This window comes from Gracilinanus agilis, chromosome 1 (genome assembly GCF_016433145.1).
Source record: "Gracilinanus agilis isolate LMUSP501 chromosome 1, AgileGrace, whole genome shotgun sequence".
In the NCBI taxonomy this organism is placed as follows: domain Eukaryota; kingdom Metazoa; phylum Chordata; class Mammalia; order Didelphimorphia; family Didelphidae; genus Gracilinanus; species Gracilinanus agilis.
In genome coordinates, this window is record NC_058130.1 from 598,516,448 (window position 1) to 598,539,893 (window position 23,446).

General features: G+C 36.9%; 1 protein-coding gene across 1 annotated transcript in view; it reads left to right on the forward strand.

Annotated features, from left to right (window-relative positions):
• The window catches only part of KIF13A (kinesin family member 13A), a 226,016-nt gene that overhangs the window by 182,940 nt on the left and 19,630 nt on the right, over positions 1-23,446 (forward strand). The window contains exons 23-35 of the mRNA XM_044667532.1: positions 1,424-1,575; positions 1,716-1,848; positions 2,029-2,175; positions 5,738-5,776; positions 7,816-7,915; positions 10,598-10,724; positions 11,458-11,513; positions 12,444-12,568; positions 12,803-12,979; positions 15,378-15,470; positions 18,089-18,241; positions 22,098-22,175; positions 22,950-22,997. Coding sequence (XP_044523467.1) covers positions 1,424-1,575; positions 1,716-1,848; positions 2,029-2,175; positions 5,738-5,776; positions 7,816-7,915; positions 10,598-10,724; positions 11,458-11,513; positions 12,444-12,568; positions 12,803-12,979; positions 15,378-15,470; positions 18,089-18,241; positions 22,098-22,175; positions 22,950-22,997 — 1,428 coding nt within the window. The remainder of the gene's footprint in view (positions 1-1,423; positions 1,576-1,715; positions 1,849-2,028; positions 2,176-5,737; positions 5,777-7,815; positions 7,916-10,597; positions 10,725-11,457; positions 11,514-12,443; positions 12,569-12,802; positions 12,980-15,377; positions 15,471-18,088; positions 18,242-22,097; positions 22,176-22,949; positions 22,998-23,446) is intronic.

Genomic DNA, 23,446 nt, shown 5'->3' on the forward strand with positions numbered 1-23,446 from the left:
AGCCCTGTTCCGCAATTTCTGTTTCTATCCTCACTAGGTGTTACTCTTCTTCACATAGCACTCCAATTTCTATATCTTTCCCCTGGCCATACTCCATTCCTGGAATTCAGACACCATCTTCTGCATAAAGCCTTTTCTGTACCTTCAAAAGCTTTCAAACTACCTTGTATTTCAATACTTTGTGTATGTTTGAAATGTGTTAATTTTATATTTATACTGTGTACATTTATATGGTTTTTATCTTCACCATTGGAATTTATGTTCTTTGGGAGTACTGTTTTCTTTTTTACCCTTGAATTCCATCAGCACCTAACATGTTAACTGGCCTCAAACCAAGTTATCTAACCTTTTGTCACTTTAATTTCTTTATAGGTAAAATGGGAAGGGATTGGGCTAGACCAGTGATGGGCAAACTTTTTAAAGACAGGGCCAAAGGAAAGGAAATGCTCTTTTGTCAGTCCATTTCAAAGGCAACTCTTTCTAAGTTTCATTGTATTGTATCCTACTCATTGTATTCGTCGGATTAGGAATAATGTCGTGTGGCTGGATAGAACATTTCAGGGGGCTGCATCTGGCCCACAGGCAGTAGTTTGCCCATCACTGAGTTAGACAATCTATTATTCCATTTACTTTTTTAAAAAATGATTGATATTGTAGTTCAATGGGGATATGATTGGGGTTTTGGAGCTAAAAGACACTCTGTTGCAAATATGAATAATATGTAAATAGGTTCTGAACAATGATACATGTATAGCCCAGTGGAATTGCTTGTCAGCTCCTGGAATGGGGAGGGGTGGGAAAAATTATGAATCATGTTCCCATGTAATCATGGGAAAATATTCTAAATAAATTGTTTTTTTAAAAAGATTGTTATCTTTTGTTTTTAGGTTATTTTCATAGGCTCATAGATTTAAATTGGGATTAGATTAGGAGGGATTGTTTCAAAAACCTCTTGGATGGTCTAACTGCCTCTGTTCTCTGGTTATGCAGCTGTCAACTGATTAGATTAGGAGGGATCTAAGGGGTCACTTGGTCCAATTCCTTCTTTTTCTACCTGAAGAAAGATTAGAAAAGTTAACTCACTTGGTCAGAGTCACAGAGGCAGTGTTGAGATTTGAATCCAAGTCCTCTGACTCTAAATCCCATGTGCTTTCCACTGTACCATTTTTTATTATAACTTACCCCATATCCATCAAACCATCCTTTGTAACTAAGAATTTTTTTAAAAAAGGGAAAACATTTCAGCAAAACCACTGGTACATCCAGCTGAGCCTGAAAGTACTTATGTACCCAACCTATAAGACAGGCAAGATTATTTCAAGATAAGAACAAATTCTTTATGCACCTAAGATTATAAAGATGAAGTATCATAGAAATTATTTTTTGTTCCTCATCCTGTTGATCCCTTTTCTCCATGTTCTAGGACTATGTTGTGAATGTCACAGAAGAATTCTTGGAGTTTATTTCAGAAGGAGCTCTAGCAATTGAAGTGTGGGGTCACAGGTGTACAGGAAATGGAAATTCCATTTGGGAAGTCGATTCTCTTCATGCTACAACAAGAACACTCCAGGACAGGTTTGTGATGGGCAATAAACCAAGGCTCGGGAGGGGGCTGACAGTCTCACCGGGGCATCTTGTTGTGTTGGCGGGCATAGCATGGCCCCAGTGTTCATGAGTGCTACAAGCATCATTTGGCTGATATGTTGTCCTTGTAGATGGAATGAAGTAACTCGAAGAATTGAAATGTGGATTTCCATACTTGAACTTAATGAGATGGGTGAATATGCTGCAGTGGAACTTCATCAGGCGAAAGATGTCAATACAGGGGGTGTCTTTCAACTGAGACAGGTATTGTCCCTGGATTTTCTCTCCATCTGTCTAGTGTACTTCTCCTTATATTGCCCTGACTTTCTGGAGAGTTTCAGACACCTGTATTTCTCTCTGTCTTTCTTTCCTTCCCTCCTCTTCCCCTATTCCTTATCCCTCTTTTTTTCCTCATCACCACCTTCTATTTCTTATTCTTTGTAGGGTCATTCCCGTAGAGTCCAGGTAACAGTGAAGCCTGTGCAGCACTCTGGGACATTGCCACTTATGGTGGAGGCCATTCTGTCTGTCTCTATTGGCTGTGTAACTGCGAGATCTACCAAGCTCCAGAGGGGATTGGATAGCTACCAGGTGAGGAAACAGTTTGAAATGAGATATTTAAAGGGACCTGGTTCGTCGAGAGTAAAAAGCTATGGTTAGAGAATTTTAATGACAGTTTGTTTGGGAATGAAATCAACCTTCAAAACAGTTTGGCTACTCAAAATTCAAGCCATTTCCAACTTTTAGATCTTTGCTGGCGACCATAATATGATTACATAATGTAAAATATCTCTCTTACTATGATTGGTTCTTTTAAAAATGTCTTGGATCATGTTAGAAATTAAACTTTATTACCTTACCCTAGCACCTGTCTATCCATCTCCTAAAACTGTTTCACTTTTTGACCTAATTAGCTAGCTGTATGCAGCTATAGCAAAAAAAAACAAAAGACAAACTCAAGGTCTTTTCTGTCTAATAAGTCTGAGTGTGGCAAAGGCCAAAACAAAAAAAAACAAAAAAAAACAAAACCTTAAGAAGCATTAATCAGAAATAGTGACTTCTTTTTTTCTTAGTATTTAAATCATTCCATAAGAATAAGGTAGAATATTAATAAGTGGTTCCTGACAGACCTGGAAGAGGTGATGTATTTCACCAAAAACCCATTTTACTACTCCAGAATGACATCTGTTATCACTAAAGTATCATTCCAAATCAAATGATTGAGAGTGTTAAATTCTCTAGTTTGGATGCATCTTGGATGCATCTCTAGTTGGATATGTATCTTCCCAACCCCAGGAGCCAGGGATAGGAGAAAATTATTTTTCTCTTCTGTTCTCCAGCTCCTCCAAGAAAATTGGGCTTAAGCCCAGCCACTTCTATTCGTCATCTGACTCAGCCAAGCTCAAAGTTGCATAGCAGCCAAACAAAAACTTTTCTGCAGACCAAATATAAGTATGTTGAAAATCTGGCTCTGATTAAGACTTGTTGAATGGAGAGTACTGTTAAGACAGCTGTGCTCCTATCAGCCCATTCTTCTGTACCCTCCAACTGAACTTTCACTCAGGTTTGCAAGGCTTCATGAATGTAATAATGGAATAGCTAAGAGCCCTGGAGGATGACCCTTACCTCCACCCTCTTAAAGCATGGATTTACAACAGCCTGCTCACTGCCTCTGAAAATTAGAATGGAGTTCAAAGTTTTGTCATTTTAATTCTGCCTAACTTGCTAGTTACTTGTTAACCTCAAACAAACAATGGAAACCCTAAGACTCGGGTCCACAACTAATAAAAAAAGTCAACTAGCTTAAATTCCTATTAGACATCTTAGAAGAATTTACTAGATCTTTTTCCTCAAATGTATCTTACCTCTTTGTCTAACCTAAATTTCATCAAAATAAAGTTCTATTTAAGACAATTGCTGAGCCAGACTGCCATGCCTGACCTTGTTATTTTTCACTTTTTTGTAGGAATGTAGTTGTATATAAAGTCTATAGTATAATTATTTATAAATATATATTTATACACACATATTTATGATGTGAGATGTGATGATATTGTATACATCTTTCTCTCTGTTCCTTAATTATAACCCAAAAGCATTTTTGGTAGTTCAATAATTAGCTCATAAGGATGTCCTAAGTAAAAGAATAACCAAAATATTCAACATGGGGGACCTTAATAAATATACAAGAAGAACTTAGTTCCCAACTTTAAGCTATATATAGATATAGTATAGTATATAGTATAGTTGTCCAGTCATGTTCAGCTGTAGTATAGTATATAGTGTGATTGTGCAGCATGTCCAACTCTTCATGACCCCATTTGGGGTTTTCCTGGCAAAGATAATAGAATGACTTGCTATTTCCTTCTTTAGCTCATTTTATAGATGAAGAAACTGAGGGAAACAGGGTTAAGTGACTGGCCTAGGACCATACAACTAGTTAAGTGTCTAAAGCCAGATTTGAACACAAGATGAGTTCCTGACTCTGAGTCCAGTGCTTTATCCACTGTGCCTACAAGCTGCCCGTAAGAGTATAGTATCTATTGATAGTCCCCAACAATTGTCTTTCAACTACACCTTTTTTTAATTTGTTTTTTTTTTAAAGACATATAGTGTGGTACAATGGAAAAAGTGTTGGATTTGGAGTCAGAAGACCTGAGTTTAAAGACTGCCTTCTGGCACTTACTACCTCTGTAATCTTAGACAAGGTAGTTATTAACTTCTCTAAGCTTATGGTCTTAACTATAAAATGAAGATGGTTGGACAATGGTCTATAAGGTCCCTGCAGTCCCTTCCAGTTCTAAGTCTAGAATCTTGTTAATCTGTGACATGCCTATTCCACATTTGTAGTTAATGGTGGTTTTTAGTGGTTAGAAGCAAATTGGTAGACTAAACAAATATGAGTGCAAGTGGTTCTGAGATGATATGAAATATTCATTTAAAAGGAACACTATGTCCTCAGAATTGTAATTGCATCTATCAAAGTAAACTCATTATAGTCCAGAGACAGATGAATGAACTAAGTTGAAATAATGATGTTTTTAAAAAATTAAAGTAAACTAATCTTACAAAAGATAAATGTTTACATTCCTTCTAAAAGATAAAGGAGGAAAAAAGGTAAAACACTGGTATGTTTAAATGGATGGTAACAACATATCTAAAAATAGCCTTATAGCTCATCATAAACAGCGGAGGACTGAAGATAGAGAGTTATGTGTATTAATAATGGCCCAGACTTGGGGTCCATTGAGGGGATGATTATTTTTCTCACATTTTCTTAAATTCATACAGGGGATAGTCCTAAAAGCTTCTTTAAATATCCCAGGGGAGCAGCAGAGCTGAAGACTGGCTATGCTTGCAGTCCTAACATCACTAATTCAAGCATTCTAGGTTGATAATATATACATTTCTTTGAATAATGGAAATTGGCAAATACCCCAGATATATTCAATTCATAATTTCACTTTGTGTCATAGACCTAGATTTGGACTTAGGCCAGCTACTGTTCTAAACAGTTTAAACTGAAAAATTCTGAATATTAAAGCAAAATGAGACGTTTACAAATTTGTCTTGTTTTTGACTCCCAATTCTGAGTGCTATTTGGTATTCCACTATAATGATTGTGTGTTTTATTCTAATGAAGTCTAAAACCTTTCTGTTAGAGATGATTCTTATGATGTTGCCTAGTCACTGCATTGTTATCTATAATGTTATGTCAAGAATTTGAGCCAGGTTGTTTTCTCTTCAACAATAGTGCTGATTATCATTGGAAACAGACAGCACCATCCATTTCCAATAATGATGTATGCTTTTATTTAAATTGTACTTAAACCTTGAATTTATAGAATGCTTTATACATTTTACTATCAGTTGATAACTTTGTATTAAAATCCTTACTGAACCAATGTACTAAAGCCCTAGCACACTGGGATCTATTCCTTCCAATAGCCAGGACAGTTTAATGCCTAATTCTTTCATCACCTTAAATTTCATTAATAACTGTATAAAAATGATCAAACTCACTGAGTGCTATGTTTTATCACTGTGATAATATATGTAGATCTGTAAAAATGTATATTTAAGATGAAGATTTCCCTTCCATGAGTGCTGTTTGAGAAAAATGCATGTCCTTTGTGTTTATTTCTCCTACCAGAGAGATGATGAGGATGGTGATGATATGGATAGTTATCAGGTATTGCTGCTGCTGTCAATCCTGTGGCATGGGGCACAGCTAATGCTAATTGCCAAAATTGAAAAATAGAGGGTAGGGAGGAGGAGGAACATCAAAACAAGGAAGGGCAACTCTTCTGTGGTGGTGATTATGTTTTAATTAAAAGATATGATGATATTGTATAGATCTCTCTATCTGTTCTTTAATTATAACCTGACAGCATTTTTTAATAGTTCAATAATTAGCTCATAAGGATGTCTTAAATAAAAGAATGACCAAAATATTCAAGATGGAGACCTTAAAAAACATACAATAAGGACCTAGTTACCAACTATAAGCTATTTTCTATTTTCTGACACATTAAATTTTTCCAGAGATGGCATGGCATATAGGAGGTAATACGATATAATAGAGAGCATTTTGCAGTTGGAGTCAGAGGACCTGGATTCAAGTGCCAGGTTTGCTATTTACACCTTAGGTGCCCTTAGACAAGTCACCTAATCTCTCTCTGGGAACTGTGTGAAATAGATGACCTCTAAAGTCTAATCTAGTTCTAACTCTAAACCAGTGTATTATGATGGAAAGAAGATTGAAAGAAGATTTGCAGTCAGAGATCCTGAACTAGAATTCCATCTCTCCCACTCGATAGCTAAGTGGCCTTGACCATTCACTATACTTCACTTTGGGCTTCAGTTTTCTCGTGCACAAAATGAGGAAATTAGACTAAATGGTCTCCAAGGGCCCTCGTCAGTCTGAAAACTGAAATATTTTTAGGTGAGGCACCGTATTTAGGTAGGAAGACCAAAAATCTGTTTGAGTTTTTTTTTGTTTCATTTGTTTAGCTTTTTAATTACTCTTTACATTTAGAAATAGATTAAATTCCTATGCCAAATAGATTTTTAGGCATAGTCATTTCTAAAATAGAAAGAGGGGAAGGGGATTAAGTGTTACATTTCTGCAGTAGAAAATTTTGTGAAATTTTATCCTGCTCATAATCCGTTAATTGGCTTGATGTTAGGTGTAGAGCAATATTAGTAGTCAAAGAGGCAAACTAAATGAAGATGTCTGATTTTTGCTCCCAGCCATCCTCCAAAAATATATGTAGTCTATCAGAAGCTGTTTGACCTCCATGTGCCTCTCTGCCTATGAAGCTTAAGTCTTCAGATGACATGTGCTCATACAGTGCAAAATCCTATGAAATAGAATAAGACATGACCAGGGAAAAGACCAGTTCAGTTAGGCAGTTGTTAGGTTTTTTTGTTTTATTTTCTTTGTATTCATTTTCCCCCCAACCACATAGTTTATCCAAGGGAAAAAAAAAAACAGGAACAACAACAAAAGTTTAGGAAAAATGGAAACCTCCCTTTCAATTTTCACACCTGCTCTAGTGCCACTTACTAACTTCCTGCGGGCTGTTTGTGTGCTTCCTGCCACTTCACATCACAGCGAACAGTCAGCCTGACATTCCTGTGATTTCTTAAAGCATGACTGACTGCATGTTGGGTTTTTGCATGGGAAATTTTTTGTTTGTCCTCTTGATGGTTATTGGAAATAAAAATCTTTTCATCAAGCTTGAAGAGCTCCCTGTTGCCCTATTTCTTGTGTTCCAGAGATCACATGGCCATTGAACTATGAAAATGCCTGTCTTTTTCTATTCCATATGCTACTACATGTGTAATTTGGGCTCTGTTCTTGGGGTCCTTCTGCTTAGAATCCTTCAAATCCTTCAAATGAACAGCTTTAATTATAAAACACTCCCTTCGACTACACCCTTCCCCAAAAGCATGAAAAATCATCCAACATCTGGTGAAATTTGAATTCTTTTTGTTTTTCAGTAAAATTGTCCTGATCAGGAAAGATGGGACTCTGATTTCTGAGTATTGGGAGCTTTGATCAGCATGTGGTGTTACTGAAGGGTTCTTGCTCTTAATTACTAAGCTCTGTTCAATGGCCCTTTCAAATGAAGCGTTTTCAGATCAATTTAAATGTTCTTAAATAACAAAAAGAAAAGCTAGTCAATTGTATAATCTACAGGAAAATGCTTCCCTCCCTATCTTTAGGAAGAAGATTTAAACTTCGTGAGAGAAAGGTGGTCTGATGCACTCATTAAGCGTAGAGAATATTTGGATGAACAGATTAAAAAAGTTAGCAATAAAAAAGGTATGTGAGATGTAAGCTCTGAGAGATTCTTTTTATCTTGAAGATTCCTTGAGGGCTGGAAAATTGCTCTTTTCTACTACTTTATCATAGTATTTTAATTTCTTTAATTTTTAATTACTGTAGATCCTGAAAAGTTCCCCACAAGCAGTTTCAGTTAAAATAAAGAAAATATAAAAGCCTCACAAAACTTGAGTTAAATATTAAGCTCCAATTGGTTTTTAATGAATGCAAGATAGTAGACGGAGTTATGATTTCATTAGGATAGGGAACTCTTGGATGAGGAAACCTTTACCAAGGTGCATGACAACACCTCCACTATAAACTGATAATCTTAAAACAGAGATTCTTAATCTTTTTATGTCAGAACCCTTGGGCAATCTGCTGAAACTTCTAGACCTCTCCTCAGTATCCTATTCTTAAACCCCTAAAATATCTAGAATTACAAAGGAAAACAATTACATTGAATGAGTTGTCAACCCTCAAGCCTAAGGGCTACTTGGCCAGCAAAATTCCCAAGTAGGGCCCAGACCAGATTAAAATGTAACTGGGCAATGTTTAACCAAATAAACATTTGTATAAATACAATATAAATACAAAATAAAAATTTATGTAAAATACATAGAAATGATATTGTAATAGGACAACGAGGTGACACAGTAGATAGAGTGCCAGGTTTGATGTCAGAAAGATTAATCTTCCTGAATTCAAATTTATTTTCAAATTCAAAAATTCAAGCCTCAGACAAAGATTCATCTTCCTGAATTCAAAAATTCAAGCCTCAGACACTCAAGCTGTGCAACCCTGGATGAGTCTCTTCACCCTATTTGCTTCAGTTTCCTCATCTATTTTTTTTTCTTTTTTTTTTTTAAACCCTTAACTTCTGTGTATTGGCTCCAAGGCAGAAGAGTGGTAAGGGTGGGCAATGGGGGTCAAGTGACTTGCCCAGGGTCACACAGCTGGGAAGTGTCTGAGGCCGGATTTGAACCTAGGACCTCCCATCTCTAGGCCTGACTCTCAATCCAATGAGCTACCCAGCTGCCCCTGTTTCCTCATCTATTAACTGGAGTAGGAAATGGCAAACCACTCCAATATCATTGCCAGGAAAACCCCAAATGGGGTCACTTGGAGTCAAATACAATTAAAAATGACTAAACAACTAAAAACACAATATAACACTATATTGTGTTAGGTTGTAATTTTCTAAAATCAATATATAGCCTGTAGGGATCTGTTTCCATTTGAATTTGACACCACTGGCCTAGAGCACTGAGCAGTTAAGTAAATTGCTGTGTCATAAAAGCCAATATCAATGTGAGGTGAGACTTGAACTCAGGTCTTCCTGGCCCCAAGGCCACCTTTGTTTTCCACCACTCTAAAGCTCTAAGGGGCAAGGTAAAGAAGGAAATCAGGAATGAGAGTAAGGGGGGAAAGTCCAGGGAAGAAAGAAGAGTGAGCATTGTTGGCCTGGGCACTTTACTTAAATGGTAGCTTTCTTTAGGAACCGACCAGTCAGAGAAAAGAACCACAGCAGTAAAATGATCTTCCAGGGTGAGAAGACAGCTAAGTCATTGTGGAGAAAAAAACAAAAATTTAGAGTCAGGAGCAAAACTTAGAACAGAATGAAGGACCAAATAAGACTGGCCAGGGCCCTTTCCTTTAAAATGGAGCATATGAGGAAGAATAGACTAATCAGAAGACTAGAAACCATTGGGAGGCATCTGACTTGGATTTTAATGGAAGAAGTGACAATATTGTAGCCTGGTAAAAGCCCAGATTTGGGGCAGAGAATGTGGGGGGGAAATCCGAGTTTTTGTGTTACCTCTGAGCATTAGATCAATGCATGTTCCTTCTCTAGGCTTTGGTTCCTCATCCCTATCAGGAGATGCCATCCACAGGTCCTTATAGCTCTCAGTCCTTATAATTCTATAAGCAAATAAGCAAATCCTAGAAATAATAAGCAGAATTCTCCCTCCATCTTTTCTCCTCTCCCACTCCACAGTGAAACTAATTAGTTCTTGAATGTTTGTCATATTTACTAATGAAAGCTAACTGGTTGGCTTTATTGACTGTAAGCTTCAGGACTAAATTGAATTATTGGATGGGAGAATCACATAGTATCTTAATATCTAAAATTTCTCATGAAAGGAAGGAATAAGCATTTTTATATGGTCCTTGCTATGTGCCAGGCACTATGCCAAGTGCTTTATAAATATTATCTCATTTGATCCTCACAATCCTCCGGGATAGATTCTGTTGTTATCCCCATTTTTGAATTGAAGAAACTGAGGCAAATAGAGGTTAAATGACTTGCCCAGAGTCACACAGCTGGGAAGTGTCTGAGGCCAAATTTGAACTCAGGAAGATGAATCCTCCTGACTCCAGCCCTGGCACTCCCTATCCACTTCATTACTTGCTGCTTGGTTAAGGTATTAGGAAATCTAATTGGTTTGAGGGGAGATAGTTATAGTTTTTAAAAATATTAAATCTTAATTATCTATTTCATTTTACATTAGGCAGTTTTGTAGCTTTTCTAACTTCACCTTTGAAATAAAGAAGCTCATACTCAAGGCTAAATTACTTGCAAGGATCACTGAAAATTCATCTCTATTTTAAGTGATAATAACTGAACTTTCTTCCCTCATTGCTTTCTGTTACCACTCACCCTTTCATCTTCTCCTGAAGAGAAAACAGATGATGACCTGGAACGGGAAGCCCGACTCGTTGAGCAGTGGGTAGGCTTGACAGAAGAGAGGAATGCTGTGCTGGTTCCTGCGCCAGGCAGTGGAATTCCTGGCGCTCCTGCAGACTGGTAAGCACCAATAAACACCTTTGTGACCCATCCTGAGCCACATAGAGAGGTATTACTCCTTTGATGTCTCCCTGACTTTAGTCTATTCTCCCCTGAGAAGACACTCTTTCTAGTCCCACATTTTTCTATCCTTATCCCATTCCTTTCTGACCTGTTTTTGGATCCCTTAAGAGGGATCCCAGAGGCATGTAAGTGGAGCATGGGATTAGGATTAGGAACATCTGAGTTCAAATCCACTTCAGATACCTACTAGCTCTGTGACTGATGAAAACACTTAACCTCTGTCTGCCTCAGTCTTGCCAACTTTAAAAAATGGGATAATAATAATACCTCTCAGAGTAGTTGTAAAAGTCTGGTGAGATATTTGTAAAGTGCTTGAGCACATATTATATTCTTTAATAAATGTTTCTTTCCTTCTTTCCACAGTACATTAACACATTTTAGAAAGATTCCAGATAGCTAAAATGCTACTTGTTTTGTATGTAGAGTTTATTAATTCTGTGGGTTTCTACCAATTGAATATCCTATATGGACAAGATGGCTAAGATGTTTGATTATGACCTCAAATCCTGAATTTTCCTACTCTCTGATTATTATTTCCTTCTTTCTACACATTTCTTCTTTTCTATACATTATAACTCCTTCTTTTAGGATTCTGTTATTTTACAGCATACAGAACAGATTGTTTTTGTGTTAATATTCCATTGTAATAAAAATTTGTTATTGGCCTTAGGACCCCACCTGCTGGGATGGAAACCCATATACCTGTTCTTTTCCTTGATTTAAATGGTAAGTAGATATTAGAACTAAATCTCCAACAGTTTGTTTCCGTTTTCAGAGCCTACCAGTTTTGATCGATAGGTCAATAAATTAAGATAAGGGGAAAGAAGTAAAGGTAAATTCAATATTTTTGCCAAATTAGCCACATAAGGATTTTACTGAATAAACTTGAAAAATATGTATGCAAATGTGATTTTTGTAAGGGTAGGGAAGGGATAGAGACTAGAACTATGATTTATTGGTATAGGAACTCTCTGATGAGGAAACTTGATGTATGTAGGCAATTTGGAACTTTTTCTGCCACGTGTAGCACTATAGCACTAAGAGGTTAATTAATTTGCCTGAAATCTTACAGCCAGTACGAATCAGAAGCAGGTCTTGAATCCTGGTCTTCCTGGCTCTGAAGCTAGCTTTTTGTTTATTTCATCATGCTGCTTCTTGAAAGAATTACCTCTATTTAAGTTGCAAGCAAGACTGACATGAGGAATGTATTAGAATCTTGAATAAGCTTACTTTAATAAACATATAAAGGGGTTAAACAGGATCATTTTGTATCTAGCAATAATATTTCCTTCTAAGAGAAAAAGCATCCATTTCATAATGTACCTCACAAAAATGTTTAATTTTCAACATCCAAAATAGTATATTTTTTAAAGTATACCCAGCTATGATGTGACTTCTCTAACTCTTAAACTAATAGTAATTAAACTGTAGCTTGAATAATGTTAATACTCCCACCTCTCACCTTGATAAAAGGATGTATTAACTAGAACTACATTTTTTAAAATAACTCAGTTTTCAACTTGGGGGAAAATAATAAAAAGAATTTTAATTCATTATGCTTATGTCAGAAAAATGGGTGATTTTCCCTTTTCTTTTTGTTTGTTTTAAAATTGACTTTTTTTTTAAACCTTTTCTATGTGCCACGGATTATATTAGCGGATGACCTCAGTGCCAATGAACAGCTTGTAGGTCCTCATGCATCGGGCGTTAACTCTATACTACCTAAGGAGCACGGGAGTCAGTTCTTCTATCTGCCAATCATAAAGCATAGTGATGATGAGGTAATTGACTGCCTGACATTCTTTGAGTTGCTTTGGATTAGTGTATGATGCCATGCCATCCTATAACCATGTGGAATGGTATTCAGACTTAGAGGGAGGAAAGCTCTAGTTCACTGAATTTCAGTGAAACTTCCTTGCTTATTTGCATTTATTCTGGGGTCACTTCATTACAAATGATTTGTTTCTTATTTTCCTCCTCCTATTCTCCTCTCTTTTTCCTGTTTCTCCTCTCAGGTTTCTGCCATTGCCTCATGGGATTCCTCTGTCCATGATTCAGTGCACTTGAACAGGGTTACCCCACAGAATGAAAGGATTTACTTGATAATAAAGACCACAGTCCAGCTCAGTCATCCTGCTGCTATGGAGTTAGTATTACGAAAAAGGATTGCAGCCAATGTTTACAACAAACAGGTAATGCAGGGCTCTTTTACCCATCTTTCCCCACACAAAAAGTTTCTTTTCTTTATGCTTGTGACCTTGACCTTTTTCATTTCTTTAGAGCTACAAAATAATTCAACATATTTTTAAATATATTTTTAATTATATATTTCTGTAGTAATTATATAATGTTTAAATTTAAAATATTTTTAAAACACTATAGTTTTCATGTTTAAGGTTTTTCTGACGTATGGGGTTAATAATATAAAGACAAAATTGAAATAGTCCTTTCCCTCAAAGAACTTTTAATCTAGCCTATTGAGACAATGTTTACAATATAGACAAAAGAGATAACAAGATCATTTGGAAGGTATGGTGTTGGGGAATCTAGAAAGGATTCATGAAGAAGATGACACTGAGCTGAAACTTGAAGAAGGGATACTAAGAAGCAAAGACGGGGCATGATATGAGCATTTACCCATCTACTTCTGTGGTCCAGGCCCATATTATCTCTCACCTTGATTATTGCAGTGGCCTTCTACTTGGTCTGCCTGCTCTCAAGTCTCTCCCTACTCCAGGCCATCCTTTATATAGCTGACAGTGATTTTCTTAATGTGCAGAATTGACCATGTCACTCATCTCCTAATTAAACTCCAGTCACTGCAGTGCCTAAGATGCTCTCTATGCTTATTTTCTTCCACTATGACCTATGCTCTGGTTCTTTCCCATGCCAGTAATGTACTCCCTCCTGCCTCATAGAATCCCACTCTTCCTTCAAAACTTAACTAAAGCAGCACCTTCTTCATGAAGCCCTTCCTGATTCTTCACCTTGGACTAAGAGGAAACAAGTATTTATTTAACACCTGCTTTGTGCCAGGCACTGCACTACATGCTTTACAGTTATCTCATTTAATTCCCACAGCAACCCAACAACCCTACAAGGTGGGTGCTGTTATTATCCCCATTTTACAGATACTGAAATTGAGGCAGACAGAGCCCAAGTGACTTGCCTGGCATCACATAGCCAGTTAAGTGTCTGAGAATAGATTTGAACCTTGGTCTTCCTGACTCCAGGCTCAGCTTTCTATCTGCTACTTAACTCTCTCTCTCTCTCTCTCTCTCTCTTTCTCTCTGCTCTCCTCTCTCTCTCTCTCTTTCTTCCCCACCCTGCACCTTTCTCCCCCACCTTCTCTCTCCTATATTTTTCATTTCATCTTATTTACATTTATTATCTTTATATACTTATATATGTTCTTGTGTTTTCTCCCAAAAGAATGTAAGATCTTCTCATGGAAATGTTATTTCATTCTTTTTATTCCTAGCATTCAGCGCAGTGCCTAGCATATAGCAATAAATGCTGATTGATTGATTCATTGTCAGGGACAGCCAATGGAAAGGCATGGACCCAGGAGATGGAGTGCCATATGTGAAAACAGAAGATTAGTTGGGCTAGACCATAGTATATAGGCATGATGGGAGTCATCTATAATAAGGCTAGAAAGTTTGGGACCATATTTGAAATGCCAACTAGAGGAATTTATCTTTTCTCCTTGAGGTAATTGGTTAAACCCTTCTTAAGGAAATTACTTGGGCAGCTGTGTGGAAGATAGATCAGAGGCAGGAGTTTCTCCATATGGGGGCATCAGGTAGGAAACTATTGTCCAGCTAAGAGATTGAGAGCTTGAATGATGATAATGAACATAGCTTACAGGGGTAGTGCTTAATAGTTTTCAAACTGCTTCTTCCCCTCCACTCCTTCCCCTTTGATTCATTAGATTCTCATAGCAATAGCTAAAGTAGACAGGGCAAATAGTTTATTATCTCCTTTAAGAAAAGGAGGGGAAAATGAGGCACAAAAATATTTACATGCTTTGATTAAAGTGACAGAATAAGTCAGTAATGACACCAGGACTAGAACCCAGGTGACCCGACTCCAAATAATTTAAGCATACATTCCATTTCTGCCCCCAGCTCTTTCTCAAAGATACCACCAAAATTGTTGTTGACATGTTTTCTTCTTTTCTGCATACCTCTCTCTTGGTGGCCATTCAACTTGTTTATAAGAATCAAATGAAACAATATATACAAAGTGCATTGGACATGTTAAAGTCCTATGTAAATGTGAGTTGTTATTATTATTGGCAATAAAAAGTGATGGGTCCAAAAGCTGAACAGCAGAAGGGAAGGAAGGAGACTAAAAAACAGAATGTCTGAAAAACGCAGTAGTTTGATAACTTGTAAATCTTTTAGCAAGTAGGCTATTGCTACCCTTATTGTTTATAAAAATTGACCAAAGATCATAGTTTTAGTATTTTCTATTTTGATTTTATAAAGTATTAAAGAAATTACCATTGAAAATGCCTTTAAAACTTGAAAAATATTTGAATATGAAATGTATACTTCATTTAATTATGCTTTCTCTCTTTGCTAGAGTTTTACACAAAGTTTGAAGAGGAGAATATCATTGAAAAATATTTTTTATTCCTGTGGTGTAACTTATGAAATAGTATCCAATATACCAAAGGTAAAATAAAAACTACAAATTTAAAAACTTTTTTTTTTTTTAAACCCTTACCTTCCATCTTGGAGTCAATACTATGTATTGGCTCCAAGGCAGAAGAGTGGTTAGGGCTAGGCAATGTGGGTCAAGTGACTTGCCCAGGGTCACACAGCTAGGAAGTGTCTGAGGCCAGATTTGAACCTAGGACCTCTCGTCTCTAGGCCTGGCTCTCAATCCACTAAGGTACCCAACTGCCCCCTAAAAACTTATTTTTGAATTGTATTCTTTTTCTTCTAGTTATAACATTTAAAAATGATACCAATAATTAACAATTGACTCAAGTAGATAATAAATCTCTAAATAAGACCCTTAACTTTAGACTGTTTTTCTCTTAATTGAATAAAAGAAACACATAAAAAACTATTTGTAGAAGGCCGTTTGGAGAAATAGGGTCTGGATAGGGCTTGTTATCTGGATTCCCTACGTGACCAATCTGGGCTGAGGCAGTCTTTGTGTTTGGTCCTGGTCACCTGAGCCCTGAAAAGCTCTGGTACCAGCAGGTTGGTTAATCCAAAAACAACTTGACCCTCCAGGAGGCTATTGGGAGTCATTTAGAGAAATAGTCTGTAACAGATATTTTATCTGGATCCCATTACAAAATCATCGGCAAGTAAAACTGTGTGTATGATTTTTTCTGCACTGCATGTCAGGATGCAGACAGAATGGGCCATCTAAGGTAAAAAGCTGAGACTCCTCTTTTGACTCATTTTTAGATCCCCACCTTTTCTTAATATTCTTATTGGAAAGCTTTGAGTCCTTAGCAGACCAGCAGCTACTGAGTTAACCATTTTTCTCCTTGATAATTAAGAAGCCTGAACTCTAAAAAATATATTACTTAGATAATCAGGCTGGAGACAGATAAAGCTAGTCAAGACCTTATCTGACCAGGTGCAGTCCTGTAAATCTAGGGGACAGGACTCAATTAGTAAAAATCTCTATGAAATATATTTCTGCTCCCAGAATTAACCCCCTACTAATTGGTGGTTGGAATTTGGCCCTTGACCCTGTACCTATCTCTCTACTTTTTAGACTTTAATGGGTTTTATGTGATTTGTAACCCCTTCACAGCTGTGATTCTTTCTTTGTGTTCTTTGTTTGAAACCAGTATATAATAAACTCAAAAAACTCCATGAAGTTGGAGCAGCTATGGGCTAAACAATTAGTCTGGCTGTTCTCAGTTTTCTGTTTCTGGTCTTTTCAATCCAATGCCACTAAACGCCACTCAGGACCCCCAAAAATATAGAGCTGGCTCTCTATAATTATTACCGTGGGTTTTTTCTTTCAATAATATTTTACTTTTTCCCAGTTACACATAAAAACAATTTTTAACAATTTTGAGTAACAAATTCTTCCTTCCCTTCCCTCCCTCATCCCTGAGATGATAAAGCAATTTGATATAGATGATACAAAATGTATTTTCTTAAAAATCATGCAATCTAACAAGTGACTAAAAAGATATTTATTTTAGGGACAGCTAGGTAGTATACTGGATGAACACCAGAGTCAAGGGCCTAGGTTCAAATTTGGTCTTAGACATTTCCTAGCTATGTGACCCTGGACGAGTCACTTAACCCCATTTACCTAGCCCTTACTGTTCTTCTTAGAATTGGTACTTATAAATTCTAAAACAGAAGGCAAGGTTTTTCTTTTTATTACCCTTTCAAAAGGATAAGATCTTTGCAATAGAATCTCTGGATCAAATCTGGATGTGGTTAACTTTAATGATGAGTCTCATTAGATGTTGCCATATTGCTCTTGAAAAAAAATTTGTGCCAGTACATAGCTGTACCAACAGTGTAATAGAGTGCCTGTTTCCCTGCAATCCTGGCAATATTAAATTTGGCTCCTTTTTGCTATTTTTATCCATTTAAATATATATTATCCATTTAATTATCCATTTATTTTATCCATATATATTATCCATTTAATTATCCATGTAAATATATGCAAATTAGAGTTCATTAATATATGTTTCATTTATTATTAGGGAGTTCAAACATCTTTTTGTGTGATTTTTTCACAGCTTGTATTTACTTCTAAAATGATCTCTTCCTATCCTCTTATCATTTCTCCATTAATGCAATATAATGTCCAGTATGATAGAATATTTGGCATGTAAAGCATGTATATTTAATTCATTATTATAGGTAATGTTACACAGTAAACACTTGTATCACTGAAAACTTTTGACTTGCTTAAAAAACACCTTTGAAATTTGTATTTCTCATCACAGAAGACCTCTCATTGGAAAAATGATATAAGGGCTGGGTATACAGTATGGATTTATTTACCTCCTTTGATCTAATAGCTTTTTTTGAAAAATTGGTCACAGTTACACACACACACCCCAAATTAAAACCATGCGTAATGAGAAGATTAAGTCTATTTCCAATAATTGCTCCACAAATACTTTAATTAAATTAAGAAAATTAAGAAACAATAATTTAATAGCTGACTACAGAGATGTCAGATTTTAATTCTCTTCAGATTTATTTTAATATGTAGTCCTGTCCATTTCATGAAATCTTGACCAAAAAAAGTCAAGATTTAAAGACTAATGTTACCTTCTTGGTTTTTTTCAGGCAACAGAGGAGATAGAAGACCGAGAAACTTTGGCTCTCATGGCAGCAAGGAGTGAAAATGAAGGTACATCGGATGGAGAAACATATATTGAGAAGTACACACGAGGTGTACTGCAGGTGGAGAACATTTTGAGTCTAGAGCGGCTCCGGCAGGCAAGTAGTTGGGCAATCAGCATAAAAGAAAAAAAATAAAGCAATAAATCCTTTTGTTAATTTAATTTCCAAACACTACACAGAGGTCTTGGAGAATGAGGGCTGAGGAAACTGAATTTGACAATTAGAAAATCTTTGGCCTTTGAAAAGCAGTACCAGAAGATCAGTAAGGTTAAAAAAGAGATTTCAAAGTTTAAGAGAAGGGTGGATGATGATGATCCCCTAGTGGCACTGAGCCAAGATCTCTTTGTCAAGAAATTTTTTTGAGAAAGGGAGGAAAGGGATGGGATAGTATCAGGATGGAAGCACAAACATGAAGGGAAAGTTTTTTGGGGTTTTTTTATGGTGCTGTAGAGAATTGAAAATAATTGTTTGCAGATGGAAGTAAGCCAATAAAGAAATTAAATATTTATCCAAAAGCAGTGTTTTATGGAATAAAGTCCTAAAGATAGTGAAGGGATGGCATCAAAGATAAAGCTGGAAGGGAAGGATGTTAATTTTAATAAGAGATCCTCTGAGACAAAAGGCTAAGAGAAGAAAATAGGTGACAGTGCTAAGAAACTTTGGAAATTGGAGAAGCATAGTTGAAGGAATTTCTGTCGGAGAGCTTCAGGCTCAATGATATAAAGGGCTGAGTCACGTGCTGTAATTATAAGGAGAAAGTATGTTGTCAAAGTGTCAGAATCCTCAGAAAGGAAAACATTTGATACCACTGGTGTGGTCAGTAAGTTCAGAAGGTCTGTAGAACTTCATTAAGAATCCAGCTGGAGGGGCAGCTGGGTAGCTCAGTGTATTGAGAGCCAGGCCTAGAGATGGGAGGTCCTAGGTTCAAATCCGGCCTCAGACACTTCCCAGCTGTGTGACCCTGGGCAAGTCACTTGACCCCCATTGCCTACCCTTACCAATCTTCCACGTATAAGTCAATACACAGAAGTAAAGGGTTTAAAAAAAAATTTAAAAAAAAAAAAAAAAAGAATCCAGCTGGACATCAAATGTCATGTATTGTGTCCATGTGTGCATCTGTGTGTATGTGTGTGTGTGTGTGTGTGTGTGTGTGTGTGTGTGTGTGTGTGTGTAAAAACATCCTAAGAAGTTACAAGCCAACATTGTCTTTTATGGCAGTAGTAATACAAAGAGATATATACCTGGACCCTTTTATTTTTTCAAAGAGTTTAGACACCCCCTGTTCTCAAAAAAAAAACCTAACTGAAGTATTAACCATATAAAAAATTTAATTCAAGTTTTATTTCATCTTCTTTCTCCTTTGTTATTACTCTGCCATATATATGTGTGTATATGTATATATATATATATATATCAGGGACTATGTAGACCTCAGCCAGAGGAAGGGAAAGAATAAACAATGAGCCCAAATGTCTTTGGTTATCACATATGGGACTACTGGTAGTTGTTATTCCTTGACTAGAAATGTGACTGCCAGTGATCAATAAAATGTGGTATTTAATTACAGTTAGTGTCTAAAAATTTACATTCACTTTTACTTGAGAGGCAGTATAATATAATGAACAGAAATATACTGCCTATATGAGCAATCTGTATTAAGTGACCAACTAGCCATGTCACTTAACCTCTCAGTGCCTAAGATAGTTCTCCAAGATTATATAAGTTACTGAGAAGGTTCCAACCTGAATTGGTAAGAGGAGCTTCCTTATCTGAGAGTTTGCTTTATCAGTGAAATCACATTCCCAGTTTCTGTTATTCCTATCCTGACTTCCAGTCATCCAGCCAGTCACTTAAAAAGTCCTTACACTCCAACAGTGTCAAAGCAGTATGATTGGCAGCTGTGGTCAGACTGGTTATATAATAAGAAGGTTATTTCTGAATATGTAGAATCATATCAGGCAAGAACCTAGAAGAGGCTGTGTCTAGCCTAATCTCTCTTTACTAATCAGAATATGGATCCATTCTGTTTTTTAAAAGCCCATAGAAAAATATATTCTTCAGTCTTTTCAATCTCACTTTATAGATAATCTGCATCTTTTGTGGGGGGGGCTGAGGTTTTGGGGTTTTTTAGAGAATTTTCATTAAGAAAATTATCAATGCAACAGATGTTCTGCAAATTTTAATTTTTAGAGGATTGCCTGGAGCACTCAGAATTGCCCAGGACCCCATGGAAGAAAGGAATGAAGGGAAAGGAAGGCAGGAAAGAAGGGAGGACTTGAACTCAGGTGTCTCTGATACTGAGGCTGGATATCCACCATGCTCCACTGGCTCCCATGTTATAATTTGTTAAAGCCATCAGCAATTATCTGTTGATATTTCTATCCATAGAGCTTGTCTTTTGTTCGTAAGGGGCTTGCAGTCTAGTTGAGTCCAAACTTGTTAGAAACTATAATGTTCTAAACCTTTAAGTAATAATTATAAATAAAATATTCAGGGAAAGAAGAGATTAAGTATGGCTAGAGTACTCAGAAAACATTTCAAAGAAGATGTAGGATATGAGCATATATAAGTAAAGAAATTAAAAGAAGATATGCCAGGAGGTGGAGGGGTAAGTATGATCAAAGACAAGAAGGTAGAGGTGAACAGGGTGTGCAGGAGACAGTGAGGAAACCTACCTTGCTAGTAGAGAGGACACATATTGTATAAGCAGGCAAGATGATGTAATGTCTTCAAACTCAAGTAAAGGAGTTTGGAATTGATTCAGGAGACAGAATTATTGCAGGTTTTTGAATAAGAGGTACAATCAAGTCATGTTTTAGGAAAATTAATCCAGCAGCTAGTTTGGAGTAAAGACTTAAAACAAGGAAACCAACTGAAGAAGTCATTGAAATAATATACTCAAAGTGATAAGTACCTTAAACTATAGAGGTGGGAGTAGAAGTCAAAAAGGAAATCAGCTCTGTGGAATATAGAAAGTGAAGATTCAAACATGACTTCAAGGTTTCTAACATGATATTATAACCACTGACAGAAATGAGGTAATTAAAAAAAGGAGACAAATGGCAAAGTGAATAGAAAGGTGATGAGTTAAGCTTTAGACAAGTTAAGTTTGAGATAGCAGGATATTCAAGTGAAGATGTCCCAGATACAGGAGGAGATACCAAGTAATAGATTCAGAAAAGGAGTTAAGATTTCAGCTCTGCCATTTATGAGCCATTTGCATCTGAACAACTCATAGCCTCTCTGCATCTCAGCATTCCCTTGTATAAAATAGCCATAATAGTATCTGTCCCAGGGGGCAGCTGGATAGCTCAGTGGATTGAGAACCAGGCCTAGAGATGGGAGGTCCTAGGTTCAAATCTGGCCTCAGACACATCCCAGCTTTGTGACCCTGGGCAAGTCACTTGACCCCCATTGTCTACCCTTACCACTTTTCTGCCTTGGAGCCAATATACAGTATTGACTCCAAGATGGAAGGTAAGGGTTTAAAAAAAATTAAAATAAAAAAAATAGTATCTGTCCCAAATATTTGACTATGATTGTTACAAGGAAAATGCAATGTAAACAAACATTATTATAAACATAGGCCCAGAGTATAGTTGAGAAATCAAGCCTGAAAATGTAGGACCATTCATATCGGAGTAATACTTAAAGCTCAAGAAGTGAATGAGTTTAATAAGGGACTAAAACAAAAGAGCCAAGAGATATGGACACAGTCTTGAGAGAGAAAAAGCTTCCCTTTGAGGATGTACCAACTTAAAAATTTAGGTAAAAGTCTCATTCTTCACCTTTAAATATGGAGAGGAGCATAGAAAATTAGGATGGTTTTTCCTCACTTGTTTTTTTTTTCCTGGTTAGGCATATTTATAGTGTATATATAATATACACACACAGAAAGAGAATAATTTACAGCATAAATCCTTATTACTTTACCTGGATGTTGTGTTCACAGGCTGTCACTGTCAAAGAAGCACTTTCCACCAAAGCCCGCCATATACGCAGGAGTCTCAGTACACCAAATGTTCATAATGTAAGCTACAACCTTCCATTTCCTCAGTTATCAGTTGACCTTTCTTTGAAGGATCAGCAAGATGGAAAGAGAACTGGTTCCCTGGTTGACAAGCATGTGAATTTTCTAATATGTCTAACTTTGACAGGTTGTATAGTACAAATTAGACTATTGTAACCCAGCCCACTCAAAAATGAAGGGATTTTTAATTCACTTTTTCCCCTTTTAATAAGATATTCTTTTCAAATTACCTTAGAATGCTGGCACAAAGCTTAGTTTGAGACAGAAGCAGAAGAAGAGAAAGATCTAGTTATTTGCCTTTTCTATTCAATCACCTTTTGCCATGCCCCCTGAGCTCTTTACAAGGGAAAGAGAAGGGAGTTGGAAAGGGGTCCAGTTATATGGCCCTGCAGCTGAAACTCCTGATCTTTGCTTCTTGATGCCAGTGCTGTCTGGCTCCAAACCACATCAGCTGTAGAACCAGGAACCTCTCCATCCTCTACCACAAGCCCAATAAACCCCTGGCTCTATCTCTCCCTATATCACCCATCTCCAGACCACTCCAACCAACATAACAGAGCAGCAGCTGCCTGCTTTTATCTGCCCGAAGGTAGTCATAGGAGGGGGAGACCTTTGTAGCCCAGCCTTTGAGCAGAAGACATAGCACGAAGTTGAAACTATTGAAAGAAGCCCTCCTTCCCCCATGGCTCCCTTCTTCCAATCTGATAGGGAGATTTCTGTTATGCTGGCTTGTTTTTTCATTGGCAATTCCATAAAACTTCCTATCTTTTTTAGGTATCTTCTAGTCGACAAGATCTTTCTGGCTGCGATGAAGATGATAAGGTGAAGATAACACCTAAAGACTGTGTTCAATAATAAATTCAGCAAACATGTCTGCAGTGCCTTCTCTGTACTCTGTACCAGGCCCTTAGCAAGGTTCTGGAGAATACCAAGACTGAACTTTCAGTTAGGGATGGTGGGAGGGAACTACAGAGCTGAGAAAGAAACGAGGGATTCAGAGAGTCAGGGGTGAGCAGAGAGTTCATGCATTACAGGCAGCGGGGTCAGAGTCAGGAGAGGAAGTACCATGTATGTGTAAGGAGGTCATTTTGGCAAGACCATAGCATGCACAAAGGAGAGGTAGCTTGTACCAGCTTGTAAAGGGCTTTAAATTCCAAGGAGATGGATTTCTATTTTATTCTCCAGGAAATAGGGAGCCACTAGAGTTTATTGATTAGAAAACTTTAGAAAAATCACCTTGCCAATAAGAAAACAAGGTCTAGTCTGGCATA